The sequence below is a fragment of the Sus scrofa genome, chromosome 3 (genome assembly GCF_000003025.6).
Source record: "Sus scrofa isolate TJ Tabasco breed Duroc chromosome 3, Sscrofa11.1, whole genome shotgun sequence".
Lineage (NCBI taxonomy): Eukaryota > Metazoa > Chordata > Mammalia > Artiodactyla > Suidae > Sus > Sus scrofa.
In genome coordinates this window covers 114,454,401-114,481,785 of record NC_010445.4, presented here as the reverse complement: position 1 = coordinate 114,481,785, position 27,385 = coordinate 114,454,401, and the positions used below count along the sequence as shown (strand labels likewise).

Sequence of the window (27,385 nt, the reverse complement as noted above, 5' to 3'; positions counted from 1 at the left end):
GCTGTGGTGTAGGTCACAGACGCGGCTCGGATTTGGTGTTGCTGGGGCTGTGGTGTAGACTGGCAGCTGTAGCTCTGATTAGACTCCTGGCCTGGGAATCTCCATATGCTTCAGGTGCAGCCCTAAAAAGCAAAAAAAGAAAAAAAAAAAAGTAGCAGTGACTCCAAGTTAATGGAGGGTGGGATGGGAGGTGGCTAAGAGCTTAAGCTTTGGCGTCTGATCTGGATTCAAGCTCTAACTCCACTGCTCATTAACCCAGACACACATCCAGTGTTTAGCCCATCACTCAATGCACAGCAAATACTTAGTAAATGTTAACTTATTTCTGTTATCGGTGTATTAGACACTTGGTGCTTGCTTCATAAATGCCTAAGTCTCATCTGTAATACAGGTTCTACTGTCTTCATTACACACGAGGCTAAGACACAGAGCTGCGCTCACAGAGCCACGGTTCAAAGCAGCCCTCCCACTACACTTCGCACTGCACTCACTTCATCATTCTTTGATTTTATCACTTGCAGTGATTTCATCTTTGGCAACAGCATTAAGATATCTCTCTTAAGCACATCTTTCACACTTTGTTGTTCTTTAAAAATAAAGTTTTAAAAGTGATTATGAAGACAAACTACTCAATTTAAAAATCAGCAAGGATCTGAATACACATTTCTCCAAAGAAGAAATACAGATGGCCAATGAGCCAGTGAAAAGATGCTCAACATCATTAGTCATGGAGGAGATGCAAATCAAAACCCTGAGCTGTCACTCACACCCACGAGGATAGCTTTCATAAAAAGTCTGCAGATAACAAGTGTCAGTGAGAATGTGGAGAAAACACAGCAACTTAATATTGCTGGTGAGAATATAAAATGGTACAGGCACTTTGGAAAACAAAATGGCAGACCCCTCCCAAAGTGAAACATAGAATTTCCATTTGACCCAGCAATTTCACTCCTGGGTATATGCCCAAGAAAAATGAAGACATATGTCTACACAAAAACTTATCTGCAAATGTACACAGCAGCATTATTCCTAATAGCCAAAAAAGTAGATACTCAAGTGTTCATCAATACATGGATAAATAACATGCAGCACATCCATACAATGGAATATTATTTGGTCATTAAAAGGAATGAAGTACTGATACATGCTACAGCATGATGTTCCTTGAGAGCATAATGCAAAACGAAAGAAGCCAATTACAAGAACCCCACATGTTTTATGGTTTCATTTTTATATTCCAAAACAGGCAAACATAGATTAGTGGTTACCTAGGGCTGTGGGGGAGGCAGGGTACATAGGAAGACACAAGGGTAATAACTAATGGGTGCTGGGTTTTTGAGGTGATGAAAATATTCTGTAATTGACTGTGGTAATGGTTGCCTACCCCGTGAACACACCAAAACCCAGTGAATTGTATAGTTGAGGGAAATGTATGGGCTATAAATTATATCTCAATAAAGCTGCTATCAAAAAAGTGATTATGTTCAGCTTTATCCTTCTGGGTATTACTCTTAGATTTTTTTTTTTTTTTTTTTTGTCTTTTTAGGGCTGCATCCACAGTATATGGAAGTTCCCAGGCTAGGGGTTGAAGCATAACCTACACCACAGTCTCAGCAATGCCAGATCCGAGCTGCATCTGTGAACTACACCACAGCTCATGGCAATGCCGGATCCTTAACCCACTGGGCGAGGCCAGGGATCAAACCCTCATCCTCATGGATACTAGTCAGGTTCGTTACCACTGAGCCACAATAGGAACTCCTTTTTCTTAGAGATTCTTGCCCTTATTTATTATATTAAGTACCCCCCTCCTTATCTCTTTTCCGCGTGTACTTTTTACATAGAGAAAACACTGTGCAGCCTCTGGTCTTTCCTGTCTTTCATTGGTTCAAACAGTGGTGGTACTGCAGGAACGTCATTATTGTGAGAATGGTGGTGATATTGGCACACTGGTACAGAGGGTACAGCAAGGACTCAGGAGCCAGACCACTTGGGTTTGAACCCAGCTCTACCAACTGACTATCTGTGTAAACTTGAACAAGTAACTTAACTTGTTTTAATTTCCATACTTGTAAAAATGGTAATGAGGTGATACACCCTTTCGTTTTACTGGTATAAGTGATGGTTATGCGGCTAGGACTTTATTATTTTATAAATTGGTGGCAGTATTAGCACAACAATGTCTTTATTCTCCTAGAACCTTTATTTCCTGTCTCCATGGATCCTTTCATTATCCAACCCTTAAACTGCTGCTACCCTCAAAAGTCTGATATTCTCCCCACATCATCTCATTTACTCTCACGGACTCAAAAACTATCAATATGCATTCAGGCCACCAGCTGATGTACCTCTGATGCTGTATATCTTCTCTCACTACCTGCTGGACAATTCTATCTGGATGTTTTGGTACTTGGTTGTCAAAACCAAACTCATCTCCTTCCCCCAACTCTGACCCTTTACTGCAGCTGGTGGCATCCTGATCCCGCCCCGTCACCAAGATACACACCCAGGAATCAAACTGCCCCTTCCACCTGCCCACACGTCCCCTCAACCCCCGGCTCCTGCAGTCTCCTCTCAGAGACCATTCTGAACTCTGGTTCATGATCTTTTCTCCCCCAGGGCTTCACAGCAGAATCATCTGGGGAGCCTGGGGAACCCCGACAGCCAGGCTGCACCACAGGCCGTTTAAATCGGGACCCAGGCCTTGACAGCCTAATACGGCTCCCCCGTGATTCCAACAGGCAGCCAAGCCAGGCACCTCTGGTTTAGCCCCCGGTCTGCTCTCGAGCCGCACTTTCCACTTCCACGCCTGCAGTAATGAACAGCTTATAACTGCACCTCTCCTTCTGCACTCGAGCTGCTTCCTGCCTCTGCCCAGTAGACAGCAAGCTACTTCTATCCCACCTCCGCTCCGGCTGAGTCCGACTTCGCTGATGGATCTGGCGGTTGCCTCCTCCAGGACGTCCTCGCTGATTCACCCATCTACGGCTGAATGAGGTGTGCCTCCTCTGCATCTCTTGGTGCCAGTAACTCTCTCTCAGTGCCAGTAACTCTCAGTGCGCCGAGCGTGCTGTTCTATAATTATCTGCTTGTGTTGCTGATGCCCTCACAGAGTTAGGCACTGCCTGAGCCCATGACCACCTGGCACTCATTTTCATATTCTTAGCACCTACTACTCCACTTGGCTTTCTGCAAATGCACAACACCTGTTACCTGAATGACTTTCCAGAGATAAGGAAAGGGGTTTGGAAAGAGACTATGTCAGACATTGATGGATGGGTTGGATTTTGATCCACATTTTCTTCACTCAACATGAAACCACCACCTTGATCACTTAAGTGTCTAACACTCTGCTTAACTCTGGTGCTCCCAGGCACCCAGTGCAGTTTCATTTACTTTATATAAGCTCTTATTTTGTACTAAAAATGTCTTATTCTACATTTGCAATGAGTATTAACTTGTAAATTCCTTCCAAACCTTTTAGAGAAAAAATTGGGAGTAAAAATTATAAATAATGTAGCAATCTATTACTATCCCAGATTATATTTTTTATTACTTTCAAATCAGAATTTATTTTGCTTTTGTAATACATATGTTTATCTTGGATCAAACTAGCTCAATCTTTACCACTTAAAAATTTCTTTTGTTCCCTGTTACTATAAAATCATTTGCTGGCCTTGTACCTGGAAACTATGTTAAGGAAAAAGAGAAATTCCAAAAAAATTCAATCAGGACTACATATAAACGAGTAAAAATAAGTTTTAAAGGCTGCTTCAAAAGAAATACACAATACAAGTAACATAGTTTGTGTTCTTTTAATAAACACACTTGCATAGTTAAATTACAATTTTGTAAAAATAAGAACGTATTACCTCATGCCAAGCGTGCCCAGCATTTGCACAATCTCAATACCTTTAACACTATAGTTTTCAAGACACACAAAATAAAAATTTAAGGCAAAAAAACAGCACTTTGCAACAATTTAATAATTTATTACATTACAGTAGCATCACAGCAGCATCCAATAATGCCACTTTAGGCAAAAGTCTCTCAGTAATTCCATTATAGATTCTATTTACAAGAATTTATAACTTGGTAAAATTCATTCTAAGAAAACTTGGCAAATAAAGCTTTGGACTTGAATTGGCATTTCTTTCTCTACTTTTCCTTCCCTCACTTTCTTTTTTTCGGCCGCACTTGCTGCACATGGAAATTTCTGGGCCAGAGATCAAACCCACGCCACAGCAGTGACAAGGCCAGATCCTTAACCCACTGAACCATCTGAGAACTCCCCCACTTTCTTTATTTTAAACTATCAACATTCATATTATATTGTAAAACACTAAAATAGCAGTTACATTGTATTAAGAGTTGTATTTTAAAATGACTCCTTAAGATAAAGTTTTAGAGGAAACTATACAACAGGTAGGTTGATTTAAATTTTCTGATTTTCTAAAAAATCAGCTTTGGTCTTGGAACTGATTTTTCTTCATTGCTGGAAAACTCATCAGGTTTAATTACATACTTTAAAAATGATTATTACATGTTGCAATTTTTAAATAAACATGTATTTTAACTCTTTACCTCCTATAGGGTTCAGATTTGTTCAGCTGTGCTCCCATTCTAAAATTCTATGTTCCTGATAAACTCTTTCCTTCTAATGTTGCTTTCTAAAGCAAACTGAAAGCTGCCTCATACTGAATGAGGAAAAGAGCAAATACGTGGCTGAATATGAGGTACTGCAAAGGACTGCATGCTCTTTTAAGAAGGACAGATTATTATTATTATATGTCATACCATTTCCTTTTAGCTTCCTCTGAAATATCTGACAAAATACCTAAATAAAGAGAGGTATTTCTGTAAATACAGTAAATGTACTTTCCAGACAGAGGCTCAGCTTAAATATGCCATTATGTGATTTACTCCATAGGTACCTGATGAATATATTATTTTCAAATTGATTATGGATGCTAAGCTCTACTTGAATGTCATTCTTAATAAGCTATATTTATCAGTGTAAAAGTGAAGCAATTTGAGTTATAAAAATATCTTTGAAATAATTTATCAGTGTATTAAATAAGCCCAAATTCAAATTATAAAGAGAAAATGTTATACCAAATCATGTGGCTAGTTAAGTGCTTTAATTTCTAACCTCAGTGTTTAAAATGGATTTAAAGTAACTGCCCTTAATCTGAACCCAATTAATGGGTGCAAAAGCAGAAAACTCAGCAAATAAAAGGCAAGACTAAGTCGTCTGTATACTATGGAAGGTCAGCTGAATTCACAAGGACTCAATCTTTGCACTGTCCCCTTTAGCGACTGCAGGCAAATCTGTTATGCCACCTGTATAATGATATTATTGCTTTCCTATAAATGTTGTACTTTATAAAGGTATCATGATGATGCTGAATGCTAAAAACTGAGGTGGGGCCTGTAACCAGAAATCCCTGCCTCAGAGTACACATACATATCACCACACATCCCAATGGTGTAAAGTATTTTGGAACACAGACATTTGAACTTTGTGAAGTTCTAACTAAACTGCTGATTCTTTCTGAAGTGTCATAAAGGTATGATTTAGTAATGTATCACTGAAATCATCCATTCATAATGTACAGGCACATCAACATGAATATTGCACAAAAGATGCCTCTAATGTTAACTCAGAGATATAAAAACATATTTTACTCTTCTTAAAGAACTCTGTGAAGAAATAAGACTCTGTGATTGTATGTACACTTTTCCTGATAATACTTGGACATTCATAAACAGTAGATTGCACTGCAGCTTGTAAACATTTTAAATTGCATAAACTTCTCACTGATTTTCAAATATAGTTTAATCCTGCCCACTAAAACTCCTTTTGTTTCAGCTAAGCCCTCTCACGTTTATTGGCTTATAATAATGTTTATTAACTTTAAAGTGTTTTCCATTCAAGGAAAAGAAATAAAATCCTATGCCAAAGGAGCCAATGTGGTTGAAGAAGAGACATTAGCCAGAGAATTCTGAATGGTAAAATCAACCCTCTAGCCTCAAAGCAGCTTCGTGGACATAGAGGAATGTCAGCTCTCACACGCCTTTCCTTCACTGGACTTCATTCTCAACTAGACAGAGCCTGTATGGCTGGTTCAAGGATTCCTTATGATCTTTACTAGACACATTAAGAAGAACGTTAACCAGTGTCCCTTTGTGACCTGGGACATGCAGTCACGTAATTAAAATAGGTAATATAAATTCTGACTTTAAAATGTATAGACATAAATGCTCTAAGGTACGGAAGGTTTTCTATCTCATGGTCAATGATGGGAGCCTTTCATTCCCCCAAACAATCCATTTTCAGGTCGCCAATAAAGAAGTAACAAGTGACCACTGCAGCACTTATGCAGTATCCTCATTAGCCCAGAGCACACAAGATTTCCCAAGGAACTCCTGCAGTACGGTGTTCCCTCTTGGGCAGCTGAAACAGATAAGACGCACCCTGCCCTTCACATACTGCTGGGGCAGGCCACTTGCTTCCTCTATGAGATAAGAAAAGCTCCCCAAAAGTGTTACTGCTCTCACCCTAAAATACACAGAAAATAGAGAAAAGGATATTTCCAATTCTTGGCCTTTAAACAAATTTAAATACTGGTATTCATAGTGGCATATCCGAAAGTAATAAACTAAATGCTGCATATTGGGGGACAAACTGCTGAACCAATTAAGAGCTCACTGTGATTAAGATTAGGTCAAACATAATAGCAAAACATAAGCAATTCTGAATTCTGTAATGAATATACATGTTGCAGTAACATTAGAAAAGCATGGCAGCCCATTCCACACCAGCAAGAATAGTTTGTGCAAATAGTGGGTCTTTGTGTGTTTGAACTCCCACCATGTAAGGGCAAACTCGATGTGCATGCTAATGACCTACAATTACCAAATTAAAAAAGAAGAAAAGTGCTAGAGGATGCCAGAGTGAACAGCAGGGAAAGCCACACAAAGACCCACTATCCTTTCACTTGTTACAAATAAATTTTAACTGTAAATGAGAAACACAAAGAAATAATCACAAGTGGCTCTAACATTCGAACGAAGTTAACGAATTGTGTAGGAGATATTTGATCAGGGCAGCCTGCCCTGCCTCCACGCTAGAGTCAAACTTGGATAGTGGGTCTCTGGGGTGCTTTCACACTGGAAGACAACATTGGGTCCTATAAAAAGAAAAATGAGGAATAAAATGAACATAAAGCAAATTAAGTGGGTGATTAAAAATTCTACTAATTACATGCAGTATCAACAAATTCGAACTATTAAAATTCTTCATCTTTAGAAAATATCCTAACTACAAAATAAAATGAAAATATTATTTATTTATGTATGTACGTATGTCTTTTTAGGGCTGCACCCATGGTATATGGAGGTTCCCAGGCTAGTGGTTGAATTGGAGCTGCAGCTGCTGGCCTTCACCCCAGCCACAGCAATGTGGGATCTGAGCTGCGTCTTCGACCTACACCACAGCTCAGGGCAATGCCGGATCCTTAACCCACTGATCGAGGCCAGGGATCAAACCTGCGTCCTCATGGATACTAGTCAGATTTGTTTCTGCTAAGCCACAACGGGAACTCCGAAAATAACATTTATAAGGGCTCCAGAAACACAAAATGATAGTCTAAAACTTAACCAGTTTTCACAGACTCATAAACTCCTTTAGAACAGCTTTTATCCGTTCTTTATACTCCTTATAAGACTTAATTGAAAAAAGTGTTCCACCACGAGGAAACAAGATAAACAACAAAATAGTTTGGAATACCATCACTCTACATTGTTTTTTTGTCTTTTGAGGGCCGCACCCACAGCATATTGAGGTTCCCAGGCTGGGGGTCTAATCGGAGCTACAGCTGCCGGCCTACACCACAGCCACAGCAACGCAGGATCCGAGCTGCATCTGCGAACTACACCACAGCTCAGGGCAATGCCGGATCCGTAACCCACTGAGTGAGGCCAGGGATGGAACCTGTGTCCTCTTGGATGCTAGTCAGATTCATTGCCACTGAGCCACAACGGGAACTCCCCACTTTACACTGTAGACACCATATAAGCCAAATGTACTGATAAACTGGAATGTTCCAGGGATCACTTAGCCAAAGTCTTCTAAACCCAGTAAGTCTAAAAAGTACCTTCCTTGCTCAGGTTCAGGAAAGACATTTCAGGTATTTCTAATTAATTGGATAAACTGGCAAGTACTGAAAAATGCCAAACTATTAGCAGAGTTTAAAAACGGTCACTCATTTAGGTAATCCAAGTTGTTATAAATTTTCTTTACTACCTCTCCTAAAATCCTGAGTTTTTTTTTGAGAATGTTTAAACCATAAAAAACTGGACTCCACCTCCAAACTGGGAAATTCATTTGCTTTATCTAGAAGACAGTCTTCTCACAAAATCAGACTATCTTTACAAGCTCTAAAGTGAAAATAATGCACTAATATTTTAAAATTATAGATACAATACAAAGTAAATTCATAATACTTGCACTGAATCAGCTTTTACATTTATATGTTCTTAGAAGCTAAGTTAAAATGAAAGGTTAAAGCTTTTAGATAATTTCACAAGAATGATAAAAGTACAAACCATGATATATTTTACCAAAAAAAGACAAAAATCAAAAGGTGGGTAAAAGTGAAATCTGTTTTATACAGGTAAAAATTATTTCCAAGTACCATTCTCTAATTATTAATGCTATGTTTATTGTCAAATGTAAGAAAGACTAAGATATATATCTATACCTATATCTAACACTAAGAGATAATTTTATGTAGTATCAAGTCTCATACTTTGAGATCTGAAATCTTGTTGTAAAAATAGTGAAATAGATCTTGATTCATATATCTCTTGTTGCATAAGTTATCTATCTAAAAAAAAAAAAAATCACCTAATGAGAGTTCTGCAAATCCTTTATTTATAAAATAAATTTTAAGATTTTCTATAAAATTTTCTTCTGACTTGGATGATGTATAAAGACGAGGGAAATAAATGAGAAGGTTGCAAAATTAACAGCACCTCTACACTAAAAGGGTTATTTTGAATAAGTGAATAGGGTAATTGCTAGCTACTCTTTATTAAGCTGAAAAAGGCTGGAATAAAGAGAAGCTGCAGTATAGACTGCCATCATACCAAAGAACCTATGAGAGAATTATAACTTTTTTTAGATAAAGTCAAAGAGTAAGGTCTGAAGCTAGGAAAGAAGCATTTAAAAGAAAGCAATATAACTTTTGATCTTATGAACAAGTTTCCTTGTTTTCTTACTCTGAACATTAATGTACACATGAGTGGAGTGTGGAGTTTAAGCTGTGATCCAGGGCAGTAGTGAGTGTAGCACTGCATACTAAAGCTTACGCACTAGTTAGGAAGTAAACAGTTTGATATTACTCACATTGTTGACTTGGATCTGTGTCTGTCGTCATCTTAACGTAGTTTGAAGGAAAGAGACCAGTCACCCCATTGATTTCTCCTTGCCACCAGTCAGGATCATCTTTGTTCAAAACATTGATAAGTTGTCCCTTGGAGAAATTTAGCTCATCCTCGTTATTTGCTATATAGTCATACATGGCAATCACCTGACACACTGCCAGAGAAAGAACAACAAAGTAACAAATTAAACAATGAGGATCACATGTTAAAATTCAGCTGTAATTTCCCTTTAGCTGTTCTCTTCCACCTTCTTTCCCCCATTCCCTGTTGTATAAAAACAAGAATTTCTCAACTACAGCCAGAGTTCCAAGTAGCTGCTTTGCTTTACTAAAAGTATGATAGTATAGCAACTAAAAAATTTCAAGGAATGAGGTGGCTGAAGTATCACTGAACAGTTGGCTGACCCTTCACAGAACTTTTTAGAGAGGAAGTTCCCACTGTAATATTACTTTTAGGCAGAGGTGAAGAAAGAACAAATTTTAAAATATTTTTCAAAAAATTAGTTATCTAAGAAGCTGCTGTTTTAAGCAGCAGCTTAAAAGGTCTCTAAGATGAAATACAAGTTAACCCATTTCCATACCAGGATGAAAGGCAGGTGTAGTTCTTTCACTACTTGGACCCAAAAGTTTAACGTGGCTGGCAGGAAACCATCCTTTCTGTCGCTTTTTCCCTCTGGCCTATAAAATTAGCAAAATGAATACAAAAGATGAGACTAAAGACAATTACTGAGATATAAACCAAGAATGAGAAAACCCCTAGCTGAGTAGTAAAGAATTTAATCTTGCCCCAAAAGAGGTCTGGCCTTTGCCTTTGGCTCCTGGAAGGTAATCTCTAAACCTTTGGCATGTTTTGTCTGTTGAGAGTCTTAGTTTATGTGGTGCTCTTAACTATACTGGCTAGTCGAAGAGTGTGATTCATGGTGGGCACTCTGTGTCACATAGCATGAACTCTGGAGGGACTGGAGACTGAGTTCAACCATGTGGGCAGTCAACTGTGTCTATGTGATGGAGCCCCAGTGAAAACTCTGGTAGCCAAGGCTCAAGTGAGCTTTTCTTCTGGATAATATTCCATGTGCATTGTTGCCAAGAGGATTTAATAATGTCCATGACTCCCCTGGGAGAGGACGACTGGAAGCTCCTGAACTCTGCCTCATACATCTCCTCCCTTGACTACTTTGTGTGTGTGTGTGTGTGTGTGTGTGTGTGTGTGTGTGTGTCTTTTTAGGGCTGCACCTGTGGCATACAGAAGTTCCCAGGCTAGGGGTTAAATTGGAGCTGTAGCCACTTGCCTACATCACAGCCACAGCAATGCCAGATCCGAGCTGCAACTGTGACCTACACCAAAACTCATGGCAATGCCAGATCCTTAATCCACTGAAAGAAGCTAGGGATTGAACCTGCATCCTCATGGATACTAGTCATGTTTGTTACTGCTGAGCCACAATGGGAACTCTTCCCTTGGCTATTTTTAATCTAAATCTTTTTGCTGTAATAAACTGTAACCACGAGTGTAACAGCTTTCAGCGAGTCCTGTGAGTGCTTATGGCAAATTATAGAACTTGAGAGTGGTCTTGGAGACCCTCAAACTTACAGCTGGTGTAAGAAATGAGGGTGTCTTGGGAACACCTGAATTTTGCACTGGCCTTCAAGGTCAATATAAAACACTGGAAGATTCAATATGCATCTCAATGCTATCTGTAGAAGTCTATTTGGAGATCTTTCAGGCTCAAAGTTCTCTGCATTTTCAATTAAATAATAAAAAATATTACCCTAAGTCAACATTTAAAATGATAAAGCTCATAGTAAATATCTATTAGGGCTCTGTTAATAATTAATCAGGAGATTATGAACAAAATTCGTGGAAAGCCATGTTTCCCATTTAGATCAATCTTCAAAGCAAATCAGAAGGTGAAATTTCAGGTGATTATTCAAGAAGATACTTAATTTCGAACCTTCACTGTTCTTTAGAAACTCTAAGCTCCTGATTAGCAAGAATAAAGCTATGTTAACCCTCCATATTTTAATCACATATCAATTTTACATAAAAATTCAGCTGTTACACCTGCTACCATCTTTTAATCCTAAAGTGCTTTTTAGTTTTAACTTTAGAAATTTAAGGGGTGAGAAAAAAAATCCCTGTATGTATCAAAACATATGTAATTACTGTCTCTGCTAACAGTTTATGAAAAAAAATAGACCCATTTATTCCTGCACTTCCATTCACTGCACTGCTGTTTCAAAAACAAGACTGTATGGGGACAGTCCAATGGGTAGTACTTTCTCAGCACACAGTGTGGATCATGTTTTTTTCTCCTGGAAGCTATACTGCAAGTCTGCAGTTATCCCAGGCAAAGATGATGATAAGCTTTCCTTTAGGAAGGTAACCTATGGTTTATTAAAGCAGGTATTATTAGAAAACGATTATGGGAGTTCCCGTCGTGGCGCAGTGGTTAACGAATCCGACTAGGAACCATGAGGTTGCGGGTTCAGTCCCTGCCCCTGCTCAGTGGGTTGACGATCTGGCGTTGCCGTGAGCTGTGGTGTAGGTTGCAGACGCGGCTCGGATCCCGCGTTGCTGTGGCTCTGGCGTAGGCTGGTGGCTACAGCTCCGATTAGACCCCTAGCCTGGGAACCTCCATATTGCTGCAGGAGCAGCCCAAAGAAATAGCAAAAAGACAAAAAAAAAAAAAAAAAAAAAAACAAAAAAACAAACAAACAAAAAAAAAAAAAAAAAAAAAAAAAAAAAAAAAAAGAAAACGATTATGTCTTTAGAGAAAATTATTCTTCACATTGTTACTTATAACATCAACTGTGCTAAAAATAAACAGGGAAAAGACTAGAAAGACACATAATCCATTAAATGATAATATTGATTACCTCCAAGTGGTATGATTATAGGTGATCTAAAATTTTTATTCTTAATTTTCTAATGAGCACACATGACTTTTTATAATAAAATCAATGTTATTTAAAGATTATTACCTGTAATTCCCCTTGCCACCAACCACTTGTATTTTTCTTTAGAATTAATATTAACTGTCCTGGTGCAAGGCTAAGTTGTTCAGAACCAGAAGCCACATATGCTGAAGTTACTTGAGCAATCTCTGAAAAGAAGAAAAATAAGAAACTATGAATTCAAGACTACTAAACACTTTTGCAGTTTTTTAACTTCATTATTATACATACCAGGTTTCTTGTTTGATGTTCCAGATTTGCTTGCACTCCCAAAACTCTGCAAGGAAAAGATATACTGTTTTATCATCTTCTAATGTAATTCAGATTTAAAAGTACAAAGGACTATTAGGAATTAGAGATTTCTATAAAGCAAAATGATGATTAACTTATATTAATCAAATTAAGAATCCAACACTTATGGGGAAATCTGGTTCTAACACAATGCATTACATGTAAGTAGCTGATGTTGGCATCCACTTACTCAATAGGTATAGCTCATTCTCTGAATCTTATCTGAATATTAAACATAACCATCCAGGACAAATACACATTCCATGTATCAATGGGTTAGAACCAAGGCCCACCACACATAATATATGTGCTCTGGGTGTGTTAAGGCATATGTGAGTTTTGCTCCTGCTGCACAGGACGCAATGCTTTTAATCTTAATTTTTCGCCACATTTCTTCTGAACCTGACCTAAGAACAAAAAATGCATACCTTAGTAACTGTTATCTGTTTGACTTTACAAGATAAATTATGCCAACCACATTTACTCTTTTTAGGAATTTGAACAAGACAAGGGCAGGGGTAAATTTTTTTTTTCTCTCTTGGTGAACATTGCTATGGTAAAAGCACGGAAGCAGAGCTGATGAGAGTCAATAGCTGACATTTTTTTGAGTATGTACTATGTAACAGGTAGTGTTCTAAGAATTTTGTATATATTCATTTAGTTAATTTTTGCAATAACACTATTAAGTAATTAAGATTATCCCCATCTTACAAAGAAGGAAGGTGAAATACAGAAAAGTGAACTAGGAGTTCCTGTTGTGGCTCAGTGGTTACTGAACCCAACTAGCATCCATGAGGATGTGGGTTTGATCCCTGGCCTCACTCAGTGGGTTAAGGATCCAACGTTGCTGTGAGCTGTGGTGTACGTTGCAGACCGCAGCTCAGGTCCCTCATTGCTGTGGCTGTGGTATAGGCTGGCAGCTACAGATCTGATTTGACCCCTAGCCTGGGAACCTCCATATGCCATGGGTGTGGCCCTAAAAAGACAAATTTAAAAAAAGACAAAAAAAAAAAAAAAAAAAAAAAAGAGAGAGAAAGAAAGAAAAGAAAAAAAAAGAAAAGTAAAGTAACTTGTCCAGGGTCACCTAGCCTCTTCTCTAAGTAGCAGAGCCAGAAGCCAACCTAAGCAGTCTTGGTGGTTCTCAATGTGTGGTTTGTAGATCCCCAGGGGCAGTCCTTTTTATCCCCTTTCAGGGTCTGGGAGATAAAAGCTATTTTCATAATAGTACTAAGATTATTTACCTCTTCTGTTAATCAACATTTACACTGGTGGATAAAATTGCTGATACTTAGCATCAATCACAGCAGTGGTGCAAATTATACTAGTAGTCACAGTATTCTTCACAGCCATCAGCTCACAGTAAGACAAACAAAGCAAGCTTCACCTAATAAGGTCTTTGGTCTAGCAGTAAAAACTTCAAGTTTACTCCTCAGATAAATGTCTTTTAAAATGTCTGGGTGATTGCACATGGGACATTCTCTAAGACTGATCACATCCTCGGCTACAAATCCAACCTTGGTAACTTTAAGAAAATTGAAATCATATCAAGCATCTTTTCCAACCACAATGCTATATGACTGGAAATCAACAAGAAAAAAACTGCAAAAAACACAAACAAATGGAGACTAAACAACATGCTTCTAAATGACCAATGGCTCACTGAAGAAATCAAAGAGGAAATTAAAAAATACCTAGAAGCAAATAACAACAAAGATTCAACACTCCAAAACCTATGGGATGCGGCAAAAGCCGTTCTAAGAGGAAAGGTTACAGCAATACAAGCCCACCTCAGGAAACAAGAAAAAGCACAAATAAACAAGTTAACTTTACATCTAAAGCAGATCAAGACAGAAGAACAGACAAGACCTAAAGTGAGTATAAGGAAAGAAATCATAAAGATCAGAGCAGAAATCAATGAAACAAAAACAAAGAAAACCATAGAAAAGATCAATGAAATGAAAAGATGGTTCTTTGAAAAGATCAACAAAACTGATAAGCCCTTGGCCAGACTTAGCAAGAAAAAAACAGAGGACTCAAATTAATAAAATTAGAAATGAAAAAGAAGTAACAAGGGACATCACAGAAATACAAAGGATCATAAGAGACTACTATATGCAACTATACGCCAATAAAATGGAAAACTTAGAAGAAATGGACAAATTCTTAGAAAAGTACAATCTTTCAAGACTAAACCAAGATGAAATAGGAAAGATGAATAGACCAATCACAAGAACGGAAATTGAAACTGTGATTAAAATACTTCCAACACACAAAAGTCCAGGACCAGATGGCTTCACAGGCGAATTCTACCAAACATTTAGAGAAGAGCTAACACCTCTCCTTCTGAAACTATTCCAAAAAATTGCAGAGGAAAGGATACTTCCAAACTCATTCTTTGAGGCCACCATCACCCTGATACCAAAACCAGACAAATATACCACAAAAAAAGAAAAACACAGGCAAATTTCACTGATGAACATTGATGCAAAAATCCTCAACAAAATACGAGTGAACCTCATCCAACAATACACTAAAAGGATTGTACATCAGGATCAAGTGGGATTGATCCCAGGGATGCCAGCATTCTTCAATATCTGCAAAACCATCAGTGTGATATACCACATTAACAAACTGAAGAATAAAAACCATATGGTCCTCTCAACAGATGCAGAAAAAGGTCTCTGACAAAATCCAACACCCATTTCTGATAAAAACCCTTCAGGAAGTAGGCATAGAGGGAGCATATCTCAACATAATAAAGGCCATATATGACAAACCCACAGCAAACATCATTCTCAATGGTGAAAAGCTGAAAGAATTCCCACTGAGATCAGGAACAAGACAAGGATGTCCACTCTCGCCACTACTCTTCAACATAGTTTTGGAAGTCCTAGCCACAGCAATCAGAGAAGTAAAAGACATAAAAGGAATCCAAATTGGAAAGGAAGAAGTAAAACTATCACTATTTGCGGATGACATAATACTATACCTAGAGAATCCTAAAGACTCTATCAGAACACTGTTAGAGCTCATCCATGAATTTGGCAAAGTCGCAGGATACAAAATTAATACACAGAAATCAACGGCATTTCTATACACTAACAATGAAAGCTCAGAAAGAGAAATTAGGGAAGCAATCCCGTTTACCATCACATCCAAAAGAATAAAATACCTAGGAGTAAACCTATCTAAAGAGACAAAAGACCTGTACTCTGAAAACTATAAGACACTGATGAAAGAAATCAAAGATGACACAAAGAGATGGAAAGACATACCATGCTCCTGGATTGGAAGAGTTAATATTATCAAAATGACTCTACTATCCAAGGCAATCTACAGAGTCAATGCAATCTCTATCAAATTACCAAGGACATTTTTCACAGGACTCGAACAAAATATTTTAAAGTTTGTTTGGAAGCACAAAACACCCAGAATAGCCAAAGACATCCTGAAAAAGAAAAGTGGAGCTGGAGGAATCAGGCTCCTGGCCTTCAGGCTATACTACAAAGCAACGATCATCAAAACTGTATGGTACTGGCACAAAGACAGAAGTATACATCAGTGGAACAGGATAGAAAACCCAGAATTCAACCCATGCACCTACAGCCAACTCATCTATGACAAAGGAGGCAAGGATATACAATGGAGAAAGGATAGCTTGCTCAATTAAGTGGTGCTGGGAAAACTGGACAGCCACATGGAAAAGAATGAAATTAGAACACTCCCTAACACCATGCACAAAAATAAACCCCAAATGGATTAAAGACCTACATATAAGACCAGACACTATCAAACTCTTAGAGGAAAACATAGGCCAAATACCCTCTGACATAAACGACACAATATCTTCTCAGATCCACTTCTTAGAGTAATGACAGTAAAAACAAAAATAAACAAATGGGACCTAATCAAACTGAAAAGTTTCTGCACAGCAAAGGAAACCCTAAACAAAACAAAAAGACCACCCACAGGATGGGAGAAAATCTTTGCAAGTGAATCAACTGACAAGGGATTCATCTCCAAAATTTATAAACACTCCTATGGCTCAATACCAAAAAAACAAACCACCCCATCAAAAACAAACAACCCCACCAAAAAATGGGCAGAAGATCTAAACAGACAATTCTCCAAAGAAGACATACATATGGCCAAAAAACACATGAAAAGATATTCAACATCACTTATCATTAGAGAAATGCAAATCAAAACCACTCTGAGGTACCACCTAACACCAGCCAGAATGGCCATCATCCAAAAGTCTACAAACAATAAGTGCTAGAGAGGGTGTGGAGAAAAAGGAACCCTGGTACACTGTTGGTGGGATTGTAAATTGGTGCAACCACTGTGGAAAACAGTATGGAGATGCCTCAGAAAACTAAAAATAGAACTACCATTTGATCCAGCAATCCCACTCCTGGGCATCTATCCAGAGAAAACAACGACTTGCAAAGACACATGTACCCCGATGTTCATTGCAGCACTATTTGCAATAGCCAAGACATGGAAACAATCTAAATGTCCATTGACAGAGGAGTGGATCCAGAAGATGTGGTACATATACACAATGGAATATTACTCAGCCATTAAAAAGAACAAAATACCAGCATTTTTAGCAACACGGATGGACCTAGAAATTATCATGCTAAGTGAAGTCAGCCATACAATGAGACACCAACAACAAATGCTTTCACTGACACATGGAATCTGAAAAAAGTACAGACTGAACTTTGCAGAACAGATGCTGACTCACAGACATTGAAAAACTTATGGTCTCCAAAGGAGACAGTTTGGGGGGTCGGGGAATGCGCTGAGATTATGGGTTGGAAATCCTGTAAAATTGGATTGCGATGATCACTGCATAAGTATAAATGTAATAAATTAAAAAAAAAAAAGAATTGCAAGAAAAAAAAGGGAAAGAAAAGTCTGGGTGATCAAATGAAATGAGCCTAAGGTATTTCTGCTGTATACTCAAGTATAAGGACTGTGCCAAGGAAAAGCCTTGGGTGATTAAATTGTGATCTAAACTTGGTTTTCATGGAATAACATTTTATTTAAAAGAATGACTAATGCCATGGAGTTCCCGTCGTGGCTCAGTGGTTAACGAATCTGACTAGGAACCATGAGGTTGCAGTTTGATCCCTGGCCTTACTCAGTGGGTTAAGGATCTGGCATTGCCGTGAGCTGTGGTGTGGGTCACAGACGCGGCTTGGATTCCAAGTTCCTGTGGCTCTGGTGTAGGCCAGCAGCTGCAGCTCCAATTCAACCCCTAGCCTGGGAACCTCCATATGCCGTGGGAACGGCCCAAGAAATGGCAAAAAGAAAAAAAAAAAAAAAAAAAAAAAAGATGTAACAATGACTAATGCCAAATTATTAAGACTTGAGATTTAGGAGACATTTGCTCAAAGATGAATGAAGTAAGCCTCTCACTTCAAGGAAAAGAGCTGACAGGATTTTTGCCTATGATTCAAGGGAAAACCAAAATTGTGGAAAACTTGTATCTACAAGTTTGACAATCTCAAGTACCTAAGGAGTTTCCTATGTTATCAAATATGATTTTTATAAGCTTGACAATCTCAAGTACCTAAGGAGTTTCCTATGTTATCAAATATGATTTTTAAAATATTATCTATTAGCAATACCAGGAATATTTGCTTAACTCAGTGATTCGATGTTTCTCAAATGACCAATGAATGATGTTACCACATTCGGTGTGCAAAATAGACTGGTGAGTTTTCATGTAACAATGAGAAATATTCACTGATATGGTTTCAGATTCCATGCTGCAACTAACCTACAATAATTTAGTACTTGTTAGGTTTTGGTGTAGTAATTTCAAAAAAGAATATCCACAGATATCTGAAAAAATTATTAAAATACTTGTTTTCTCTCATATCTATGTATATGAGAAGTATATTGTTCATGTAATTTAAATCAAAATAACAAACTGTAACAGAATGAATATGGAAGTAGATGTGAGACTTCCTGTCTTCAGTTGAGCCAGACACTAAACAGATTTTCAAAAGCATAAAATACTGCCACTCTTTTCACTAAGCTTTTTTTTAGGAGGGAGAAATACCTAGGTGTTTCTCATTAAAAGCAAGTTATTACGTTACCATGTAGTGGACTTAGTTTTGTTATTTCAAAATGAGTTAGCATTTTTAAAATTTCAGTTTTAATTTCTAATATGTAAAACATCACTAGATATAACTCATATTTTCAGAAACTTTTGAGTCCCCAATAATTTCTAAGAATGTAAAAAGTGCCTAAAACCAAAAAGTCTGAGAATTACTGCACTACATCATACTAGTGGTGGGATGAAAAGCAGCAGGAACTCAGTGTGGTCTAGGTCAGGTTAATGTCAAGACCTTAAAGATTTACAGACTCTTTCAAAGCCATCCCTTGCAAGCCTCCCAAATCCAAACCATTCTCTAATTTCAGTTATCATGAGGCCCAGTCCGACCAAAGGCATTTGTTCTTAGAATTTCATGAAATTGTTTCTCCCTTCTCTAACAGGATCCCTAGAGTGAACTGTATTTTACCGGAGCTATCTTAAATGGTTTCCTCATAAACAAAGCAGCCTGACCAAAACCGTATCTCTGTTTTAAACATGAAACTTGATCAACAGCAATTGAATGATTCTGTTTCTATACTAATATAAATCTACCTCTTGATCTTTTGGTTTGACATAATTTGATGGAAAAATTCCAGTTCTATCTCCAATACTTCCTGTCCACCATTCTCCATCTTTCTGGGTCACCAATATTTCTTCACCTTCAGCGAAAGTCAAATCTCCAGGTTCTACACTTGAATATGGATAAAGTGCAATATACTCTGTAGGAAACAAAGCACAAAGAAACTAATTTTGGTTTTCGGATTACAAAAGTTAAAAAGAAAAGTTAATCTCCAGTATCTTGAGTAAATTCACTGTAACAGACCTTGCGACTTAAGGAAAGCTACTGTAAAGAGATGTTAGGATAGAAACTGTAATGAAGTAATTTAATAATTTTTTAGCAAAAGATTACATTGGGGGGGCAGCATATGGAGTTCCTGGGTCAGGGATCAGATCTAAGCTGCAGTTGTGACCTTCGCCACAGCTGCAACCACAACTGCGGCATTGCTAGATCCTTGACCCACTGAGGCAGCCTGGGGATCCAGCCTGAGTCCCAGTGGTCCAGAGATGCTGCTGATCGTGCTATGCCACAGTGGGAACTAGAAGTTCACATCTTTGATATAACATAACGCTTTATCGCAGGGTTTCTTTTTTCCCAAATGTATCATCATCACCATCACCACCACCCTCATAACATCACCCCTAAACTACTAACAGATATCAGTATCTCTACTCCACACAGAGCCAAGACATGAAAAGTTTTTTTAAGATTCTTACACAAAATATATTTTAATCTAAGTTCTTTTCTCTTTAATTCTTTTATATACAGTTATGGGAATCCCCATAACTGTGACATCAGTACTAGAGGCTAAATTCCATCACAATGACCGACCTCCTAGCACAGTGCCTGGCATGGAATAGATGTTCAATAAATATTTATAAATGAATGACCTTAATGGAAATATCTATTTTTCATATTGGCTTTGCTTTAGTTCCTATAATTACTAGTACTTAGAAGAAAGTCAATGATCAGGTTTTATTTTCCAGTTTTATTTGTATTTGTTGACATGGAATCTGATTTGTAGATCATAAACTGGAGATGACCAGAACTGCCACCCAGAAACTAGTATTCACCTTCCCGGTATTATTCAACTTATCTGACTTAACAAGGCAAAAAATGACTGCAAGGTTAAGGTACGCTGCAGCGATGAGTGTGGTCCTTTCTAAAACGCTCCTCACCACTTTCCTGGGATCATTCCACAGCAGTTACTCCATGGTGAACTTGAGGTTGCAGCCTGGGCGACCCGAGTTCCCCGACCTCTCAGAGCTGTACTTTGTGGCTCATGCCTCTCCCCCTGTCCACCAAGCTTTTCTGCCTTTGTTACTAAGCAAGGCCCCACTCATTATTTATGATGATGCGACATGTCCACCTCTGTGGATTCACAGATCCTACTCGAAATTAAAAGTTTTTGTTCATTCATTATAGAATTTATTACAATTATAGCCCTATCCTTCCCATTTCATTGTGAGGACTTAGGGAACTGTTTTACTCATCCTTGTATATTTCAGGCTCTCGCATAGAAACTCTAATATAGTTAATACAAATTAGACTGTTTGATTTACCATTAAATTGATTTTCTTAAGCAACTTAAACATAAAAAGTACTTCAGCTATTCCACTAATTTTACAATGGACATATATAATTCATTTAAAAACCTATGTAACTATTAAAATATTATCTGAAATAAGGGTAGACAGCTTTCATTTTTCAGCACATTATCAAAATTGAAATAGTCAACCCAAAGAGCTATAAAAATTTCTTTGTAATATTTATGATAAAATGTATCTTGTCTTTTTTTTGTTGTTGTTGTTGTTGTTGTTGCTATTTCTTGGGCCGCTCCCGCGGAATATGGAGGTTCCCAGGCTAGGGGTCGAATCGGATCTGTAGCCACCGGCCTACGCCAGAGCCACAGCAACGCAGGATCCGAGCCGCATCTGCAACCTACACCACAGCTCACGGCAACGCCGGATCGTTAACCCACTGAGCAAGGGCAGGGACCGAACCCGCAACCTCATGGTTCCTAGTCGGATTCGTTAACCACTGCGCCACGACGGGAACTCCAAAATGTATCTTGATTTCAAATCTGACTTACTGATTTATGTGGTACACTGTAATTGAAATGCAATTTGTAAACAACTAAATGTACCAAAATTTCCTTAATATTCTAAACTTCTATAATCTGGGTATATAATAAAAGGAAAACAAAAAACTTCATGCTATCTCACTGCAGCACTTTTTATTCATGATCTTATTTATCAAGGAAGTCTATGATGAATTTTAGATTTTCTAAGTGTCAAGTATTTTCAGCCAAATAGTTTTCTCTATGCTCAATATCCATCAGAAATAGGGAGAGGTTTTTCCTAATCCCATTTTAACACTGAGGATGCAGAAGCAAGAAGATTAACAACTGTGGGAAGTCAGATAGTTAGTAACTAATTTGTCTTTCATCTAATTTAAAAACTGCCAAAAGCTCACCTTCTCCCACTGTACAGCCTGCAGAGGTAGGTTTCTTGTTTACAGCTGCATACAAAGCTTCTGGTCTGACAAGTAAACACATAAATAAATTTCAAAAATAGTAAAACAACAAAAAGACATTAACAAGTAAAAAAACATGAAAGGTGATGTGATAAAGACAGCAGGTTTTAACAGTGCATTCTTTTAAGAGTTAAAATTAATTGAAGTATTGTCTCAGTACACAGGCTAGAAATACCATCATGCACAAAAATCCTAGTGGATTAAGAACTGCCCAATTACAAACTTCCAAATTTTTAAAATTTATTGAACTAATTTCAGTATGATTTATCAATGGTTTTTCAAATGTGAGATATTTTGCCTTTCTAAAGTAACTTAAGAGACATGAGGCATTGGTATATGGGTATTTATTTGGTAAAGCACATATGTCCATACGGGAATTGGTTTGGTTTAGTGAAAAACAGGGGCAATATATAAATTTTACACCTGTGCAGAGCACAGTACATTTAAAAATTATATAAAAATAAGTTTATTTTTATATTTTGGAACACACATAGCTTTTATTTCCAGTTTAACCCGGGAAACTTTTCAAAAATCTGGAAAACCAGCACTTAAAAACTAGACATCCATAGGGTACACCAGGCTCCCAAGGACTTGTGAGTAAATTATATAGTGAGGCAGTCTTCAGGTAAACAGAGTAGAGTCTTGCTACAACTCATGGGCACATGGAATGGACTGCCTTGTTTAGTTCTGAATTCTCCATTACTGCAGGTTTTCAAGGTACGTGACTTACCTTAGAAAAGATCAAAAACGGAATGAAAAGTTAGAAAGAATGTCCTTTAAGGCATTTAAACTTAATCCCTTTGTATTTAAGTTTTCCTTTGCTACAAAATGATATGGAATTTAAATAATTCCTATAAAGGATCTGGCACAGCGCCAGGATTCACATAAGCTATGTATTAGTGTTGCTATTGTTATTATCACATACTCTAAATCTAAAATTCCATGTCAGTCTGAAAAGTAAATTTCTGCACCTGATCTAAAAATTGATACATAACATCTTGGCAATGAAAGGATTTTGAAAGATTCTTTAGTTTATTATTTTTATTCCGTCGGTTAAAAAACTAAAGACCAAGTAGGCTACCCCACACAGTTTAGCAAAAATAGCAGAAATAGAACTCAAGACTCTTGATTTCCAAAGACCCTGTTCCTTTTCATTAAATCATTCTGTTTTTCTATTTAGACCAACTTTCATATAAAACACAAGTGATAATTACCAACAGCTATATTAATTCTTTGTATTAAAGATGTTTGATGACCTGACTCTCCTACAGACTGGGAAATAAAGGCCAGAGACCTTAACTGGTTTTGTGTTTCATTCATTCATTTGCTTGTTCTTACATTCGATCCTCTTCTCATTCACGAAACTAACATGACTGAGCAGCTACTATGAATTAAGATTACACTGGGTACAGAAAAATTGAAAAACGAACAAAAAGATGTGAACCTTATTCACCTGGAGCTTATGACCTAATAAGGTAAAAAAGGAAATAACTAGAACACAGTGTGTTATGAGCAGTGAGAAAGGCAATGTTTAGGAACTCTGGATACCAGAGACGGAACTGCTAGTAGAGACTTATCTATTGACAATTTACAGTAAACAGGGAGAAAGCTCCAAAGGAAATGAAAAGTAATTTCTCTAACTGACCTGATGTTACAAAGAAAGCAAGAGATCTACAATTTTAAGCACTTTCAAAACTTTAGGAATCTGAGATAACTAGAATAAAAGATATTCTATAAAAATAAAACCTATAAGGAAAGGTTAAAAAAAAGATATTCTAAATCTGGTACAAATATCTGAGGTATGTTTTTTTTTTTCACTCTAGGAATCGCCCTTCTGATATTCAAACTCAAGCATAAACTTTTTATTTTCCTGCACAGCCAGTCCTTCTAAGGTCGACTCAGTGAAAACACCAACATCCACACCTCAAGTAAACACACAAAAATGCTTACTCTTCCCGCTTGACTTCACTCCCAGGGATGATTTTGACATAAGATTTTGGAAACCATCCTCTTCCTCCATGCACCTCCCCAAACCACCAATTTTCTTGCTGCTCCAAGACAGTAATAATATCATGTTTTGAGAAGTTCAAGTGGTTATCTTTCTTTGCAGTCCAGGAACAAAGGGCCTGTGCTTTTAGGTTTTCCACAATCTGTCCCTGTGAATCCAAAACGACAAAATCAACAACAACAACAAAAAAAGTAACCATGATTTCTGTTTCCTGAGATAGAATATACTTACTGTTTATTATATATACTTACAGTACGGTGTGGCGTGACCTGTTATCAAGGGTGACTTAAGATAACCTTCATTTACTAACTGACTTAATACCCATCTGAGTAGCTTTCTATTAAGTTAAAGACCCAACACCCACCATTCAAGGAAACATATTGGCATTAAGTATCATAGGTAAGGGAGATAAACCCTGAGTACTCAAGAAGTGTTTTTACAGATCCATCAAACATCATAGAACAAATGAAAAGAGAAACCCTTTCTCTCCTCCAGTTTCCAAAGTTTCCTCACAGCAGTAGATTCTGTTTTTTTCACTCAGAATGGAGACACAATTGTATGTGGCCTCTCTCCACTTTTCTGCCTCCTGTCTCTTAGCTTCTGTGTATTGTAAATCCCTCTTTCTTTCCCTCTTATCTCAGAGGCAGGCAAGTTTTTTTTTTTTTTTTTTTTTTTTTGCTGATGAGGGGAACCTCTTTACTTGTGCTCTAAACTTTCTATTATGCAGTCTCATTTTCTAAAAATACTTCGTAACATTTTGAATTCTCTCCTTGAATCTTCAGTTTTTCCACCTCTCTACTTAATTTCCACTTTTTTTTTGGTCTTTTTAGGGCCGCACCCACAGCATGTGGAGGTTCCCAGGCTAGGGGTCCAGTCGGAGCTACAGATGCCAGCCTACACCACAGCCATAGCAACGTGGGATCCGAGCCGCATCTGTGACCTACACCATAGCTCATGGCAATGCCAGATCCTTAACCCACTGAGCAAGGCCAGGGATCGAACCCTCATGGATGCTAGTCAGGTTCGTTAACCACTGAGCCACAACGGGAACTCCATTAACTTCCACTTCTAATTTCCTTAAAGAAAGAATAGTCTTAAACTTGCTTTCCAATTTCACCATCAATTCTGATTTAGACCCTGCAACCATCATAATAATGCTGAACCTCCTGACAAGGTCATGATAACACCGGAACCAAAAGTTTCTTGCAAACTCTTACTTTCCCTGACCTCTGAACAGTGCTGACATCACTAAAACCCCTGCAGTTCTGGAAGCTCACCCTGGAGATTGCTGGCTCCTCTCTGGCTCCTCTTTGATCCAGCCCCTTTCCCTTCCTGTTTCACGTGACTTCTCTCATCTTATTTATGCTTATGACTTCTTAATCTCTATCTCAGTTGTAACTTTATCTTTTGAGCTCCAGGTTGTAAATCAAGCTGCCTCCTGGGCCTTCCCACCAGGTGGTCCCTACTACTGATACCTAAGTTGCACGTCTGAAATGTAATCATTTTTAGAACCTCCCATTCCTCCTGTACTGCACAATGATATCACCATCCTCTCAGCTACTCAAGCTAAAGACCCTGAAGAGGCATTTTTAACTCCAACTTCTTCCTCACTCACCACATTCAATGGATTGCCAATTTTACGTTGACTTCTAATATTCTTTTAAGTCCATCTCCTCTTCTATGTATTTTCATTACTGTGGTGCTGGTTCACAACACCATCTGTTACTTAGCTGTTGTAATATCCTCCCTTTCCTGGCCTCCTTCCTTTGCTTCCTTCCACCAATCTGGCTCTACACCACTGCCAGAATTAGCTTTCTAAAACATGCACCTCAACTTTCCTCTTAAAAACCTGCATGGGCTTTCCACTGCCAGTTGCTTGGCATGGTATTAAATGCTTCACTAATAAACTTTACCTCTTGCTCCAACTACACTTAACCCCTTCTTCATGAATCCTGTACTCTAGCCAACTATAAACAAGTCTTGTTTCCTGTAAACTCCTTGTGTTAATATGCCTCAGTGACTCTCTCCAAATTGTTCTTTCACAGGAATAACTTCCCTTCCCTGTTTGGTGAAATCTTTCCCATTTTTCAAGCTTCTACTCAAATACTTTGCCTGTTGTAAAGCTTGCTCCAATTCCCACAAGTTGAATTAAAATGCTCTCTCCTCTGCATACCCAAGACTTTGTAAAATATCTTTATTACAACACTTTTCATACAGTTATTTATATGTTTGTCCTCATTAAATTATGACTTCTTAATGGCAAAGGTTCCCCCCCCATTAAATTGCTAGCACATAATAAAATGCCTGGAACGTATGGTCATACAATAAACATTTTCTGAGTGAAGGTGAAATCTGGAGGACTCCATTCTGATGAAGTCTGCAATTTCTTTTTAATAATGTTAATGTTATCAATGTTTGCATCTTTTAAAAAACCTTATTAAAATTTTGTTTAATGCCATGTGCAACAATGTTTGCATCCTGGTTACCTCTAAAGCAGAGGCTAAATATACACCTAACATAGTTCTCACACAAATGACTTATTTAAGGAAAATAAACAAACCCCAAGCCCAAACTCTTCTTACAATAGCTACAAAGTTAAGCACAATATAATCAGATTTGTAAAAATGGTATTTTGAGCTTAGAAATCTTAGCTGCTAACAACTTGATTCTATGAGAATAAATTGCTGAGAAACCTCTAGTAATAATTTCTCCAACATCGTATCACATATGATGATAATAACAGAAACCAAATGCTACAAACTCTGGTTAAATGAATAAATTATGCCTTTGTACAAAAATCTTCATTCTATTTTCTATGAATCAGAAGCAATGCCAAAGAATAAAGCACACAACAATTAAGGATACATACCTGTCCATGAATAGGTGATACAGATACAGGGGACACAGTGCGAGTAAAAGCGGATTTTTTCTGCCATGATGTGTTAACAGTTAGGTTTGACAAAGATACATTTTGATAATCGGTCACTGATGCTGGTTGATTTGAAGAAAGTGATCTGTAAATATAACAATTTGACATAAGTTACACTTAAGTGTTTAGAAGTACTACTAATTTATCCACTTGTATATAATACATTTTATGTTTAAACACAATGTATGGAAAAAAATTCATGAATGAACTACTGAGCTATGTTTTTATTTACTAAATTTCAGTATTAAATTTGGAATAAGAGGTACTGTTTGAGGAGTTCCTGTCATGGTGCAGTGGAAACGAATCCAACTAGGAAGCATGAGGTTGTGGGTTTGATCCCTCACCTCACTCAGTGGGTTAAGGATCTGGCATTGCTGTGATCTGTGGTGTAGGTCACAGATGAGGCTCAGATTCTGCATTGCTGTGGCTGTGGCTGTGGCTGGCAGCTGTAACTCCAATTAGATCCCTAGCCTGTGAACCTCCATATGCTGCAGGTGTGGCCCTAAAAAGCAAAAAAAAAAAAAAAAAAAAAAATAGAGGTACTGTT

The 27,385-nt window shown here is 37.7% G+C and overlaps 1 protein-coding gene across 16 annotated transcripts in view; it reads right to left on the bottom strand.

Moving 5' to 3' along the window:
• Window positions 1-27,385, bottom strand: part of ITSN2 (intersectin 2) — a 145,129-nt gene that overhangs the window by 26,662 nt on the left and 91,082 nt on the right. For 11 of the 16 annotated variants that reach the window (XR_002342965.1, XM_021088358.1, XM_021088350.1 and 8 more), the window contains 8 exons: window positions 26,779-26,923; window positions 23,852-24,057; window positions 21,842-21,906; window positions 19,360-19,526; window positions 12,636-12,681; window positions 12,432-12,553; window positions 10,031-10,127; window positions 9,413-9,604 (listed from right to left, as the gene is read on the bottom strand). Coding sequence is in view for 15 of the 16 variants with exons in the window: in XM_021088358.1 (XP_020944017.1) it covers window positions 9,413-9,604; window positions 10,031-10,127; window positions 12,432-12,553; window positions 12,636-12,681; window positions 19,360-19,526; window positions 21,842-21,906; window positions 23,852-24,057; window positions 26,779-26,923 (1,040 nt within the window). In the remaining variant the exon portion in view is untranslated. Of the gene's footprint in view, window positions 1-3,796; window positions 7,194-9,412; window positions 9,605-10,030; window positions 10,128-12,431; window positions 12,554-12,635; window positions 12,682-19,359; window positions 19,527-21,841; window positions 21,907-23,851; window positions 24,058-26,778; window positions 26,924-27,385 lie in introns of those variants that run through there. The other 5 variants (XM_021088362.1, XM_021088361.1, XM_021088365.1 and 2 more) reach the window with 3 other exon arrangements.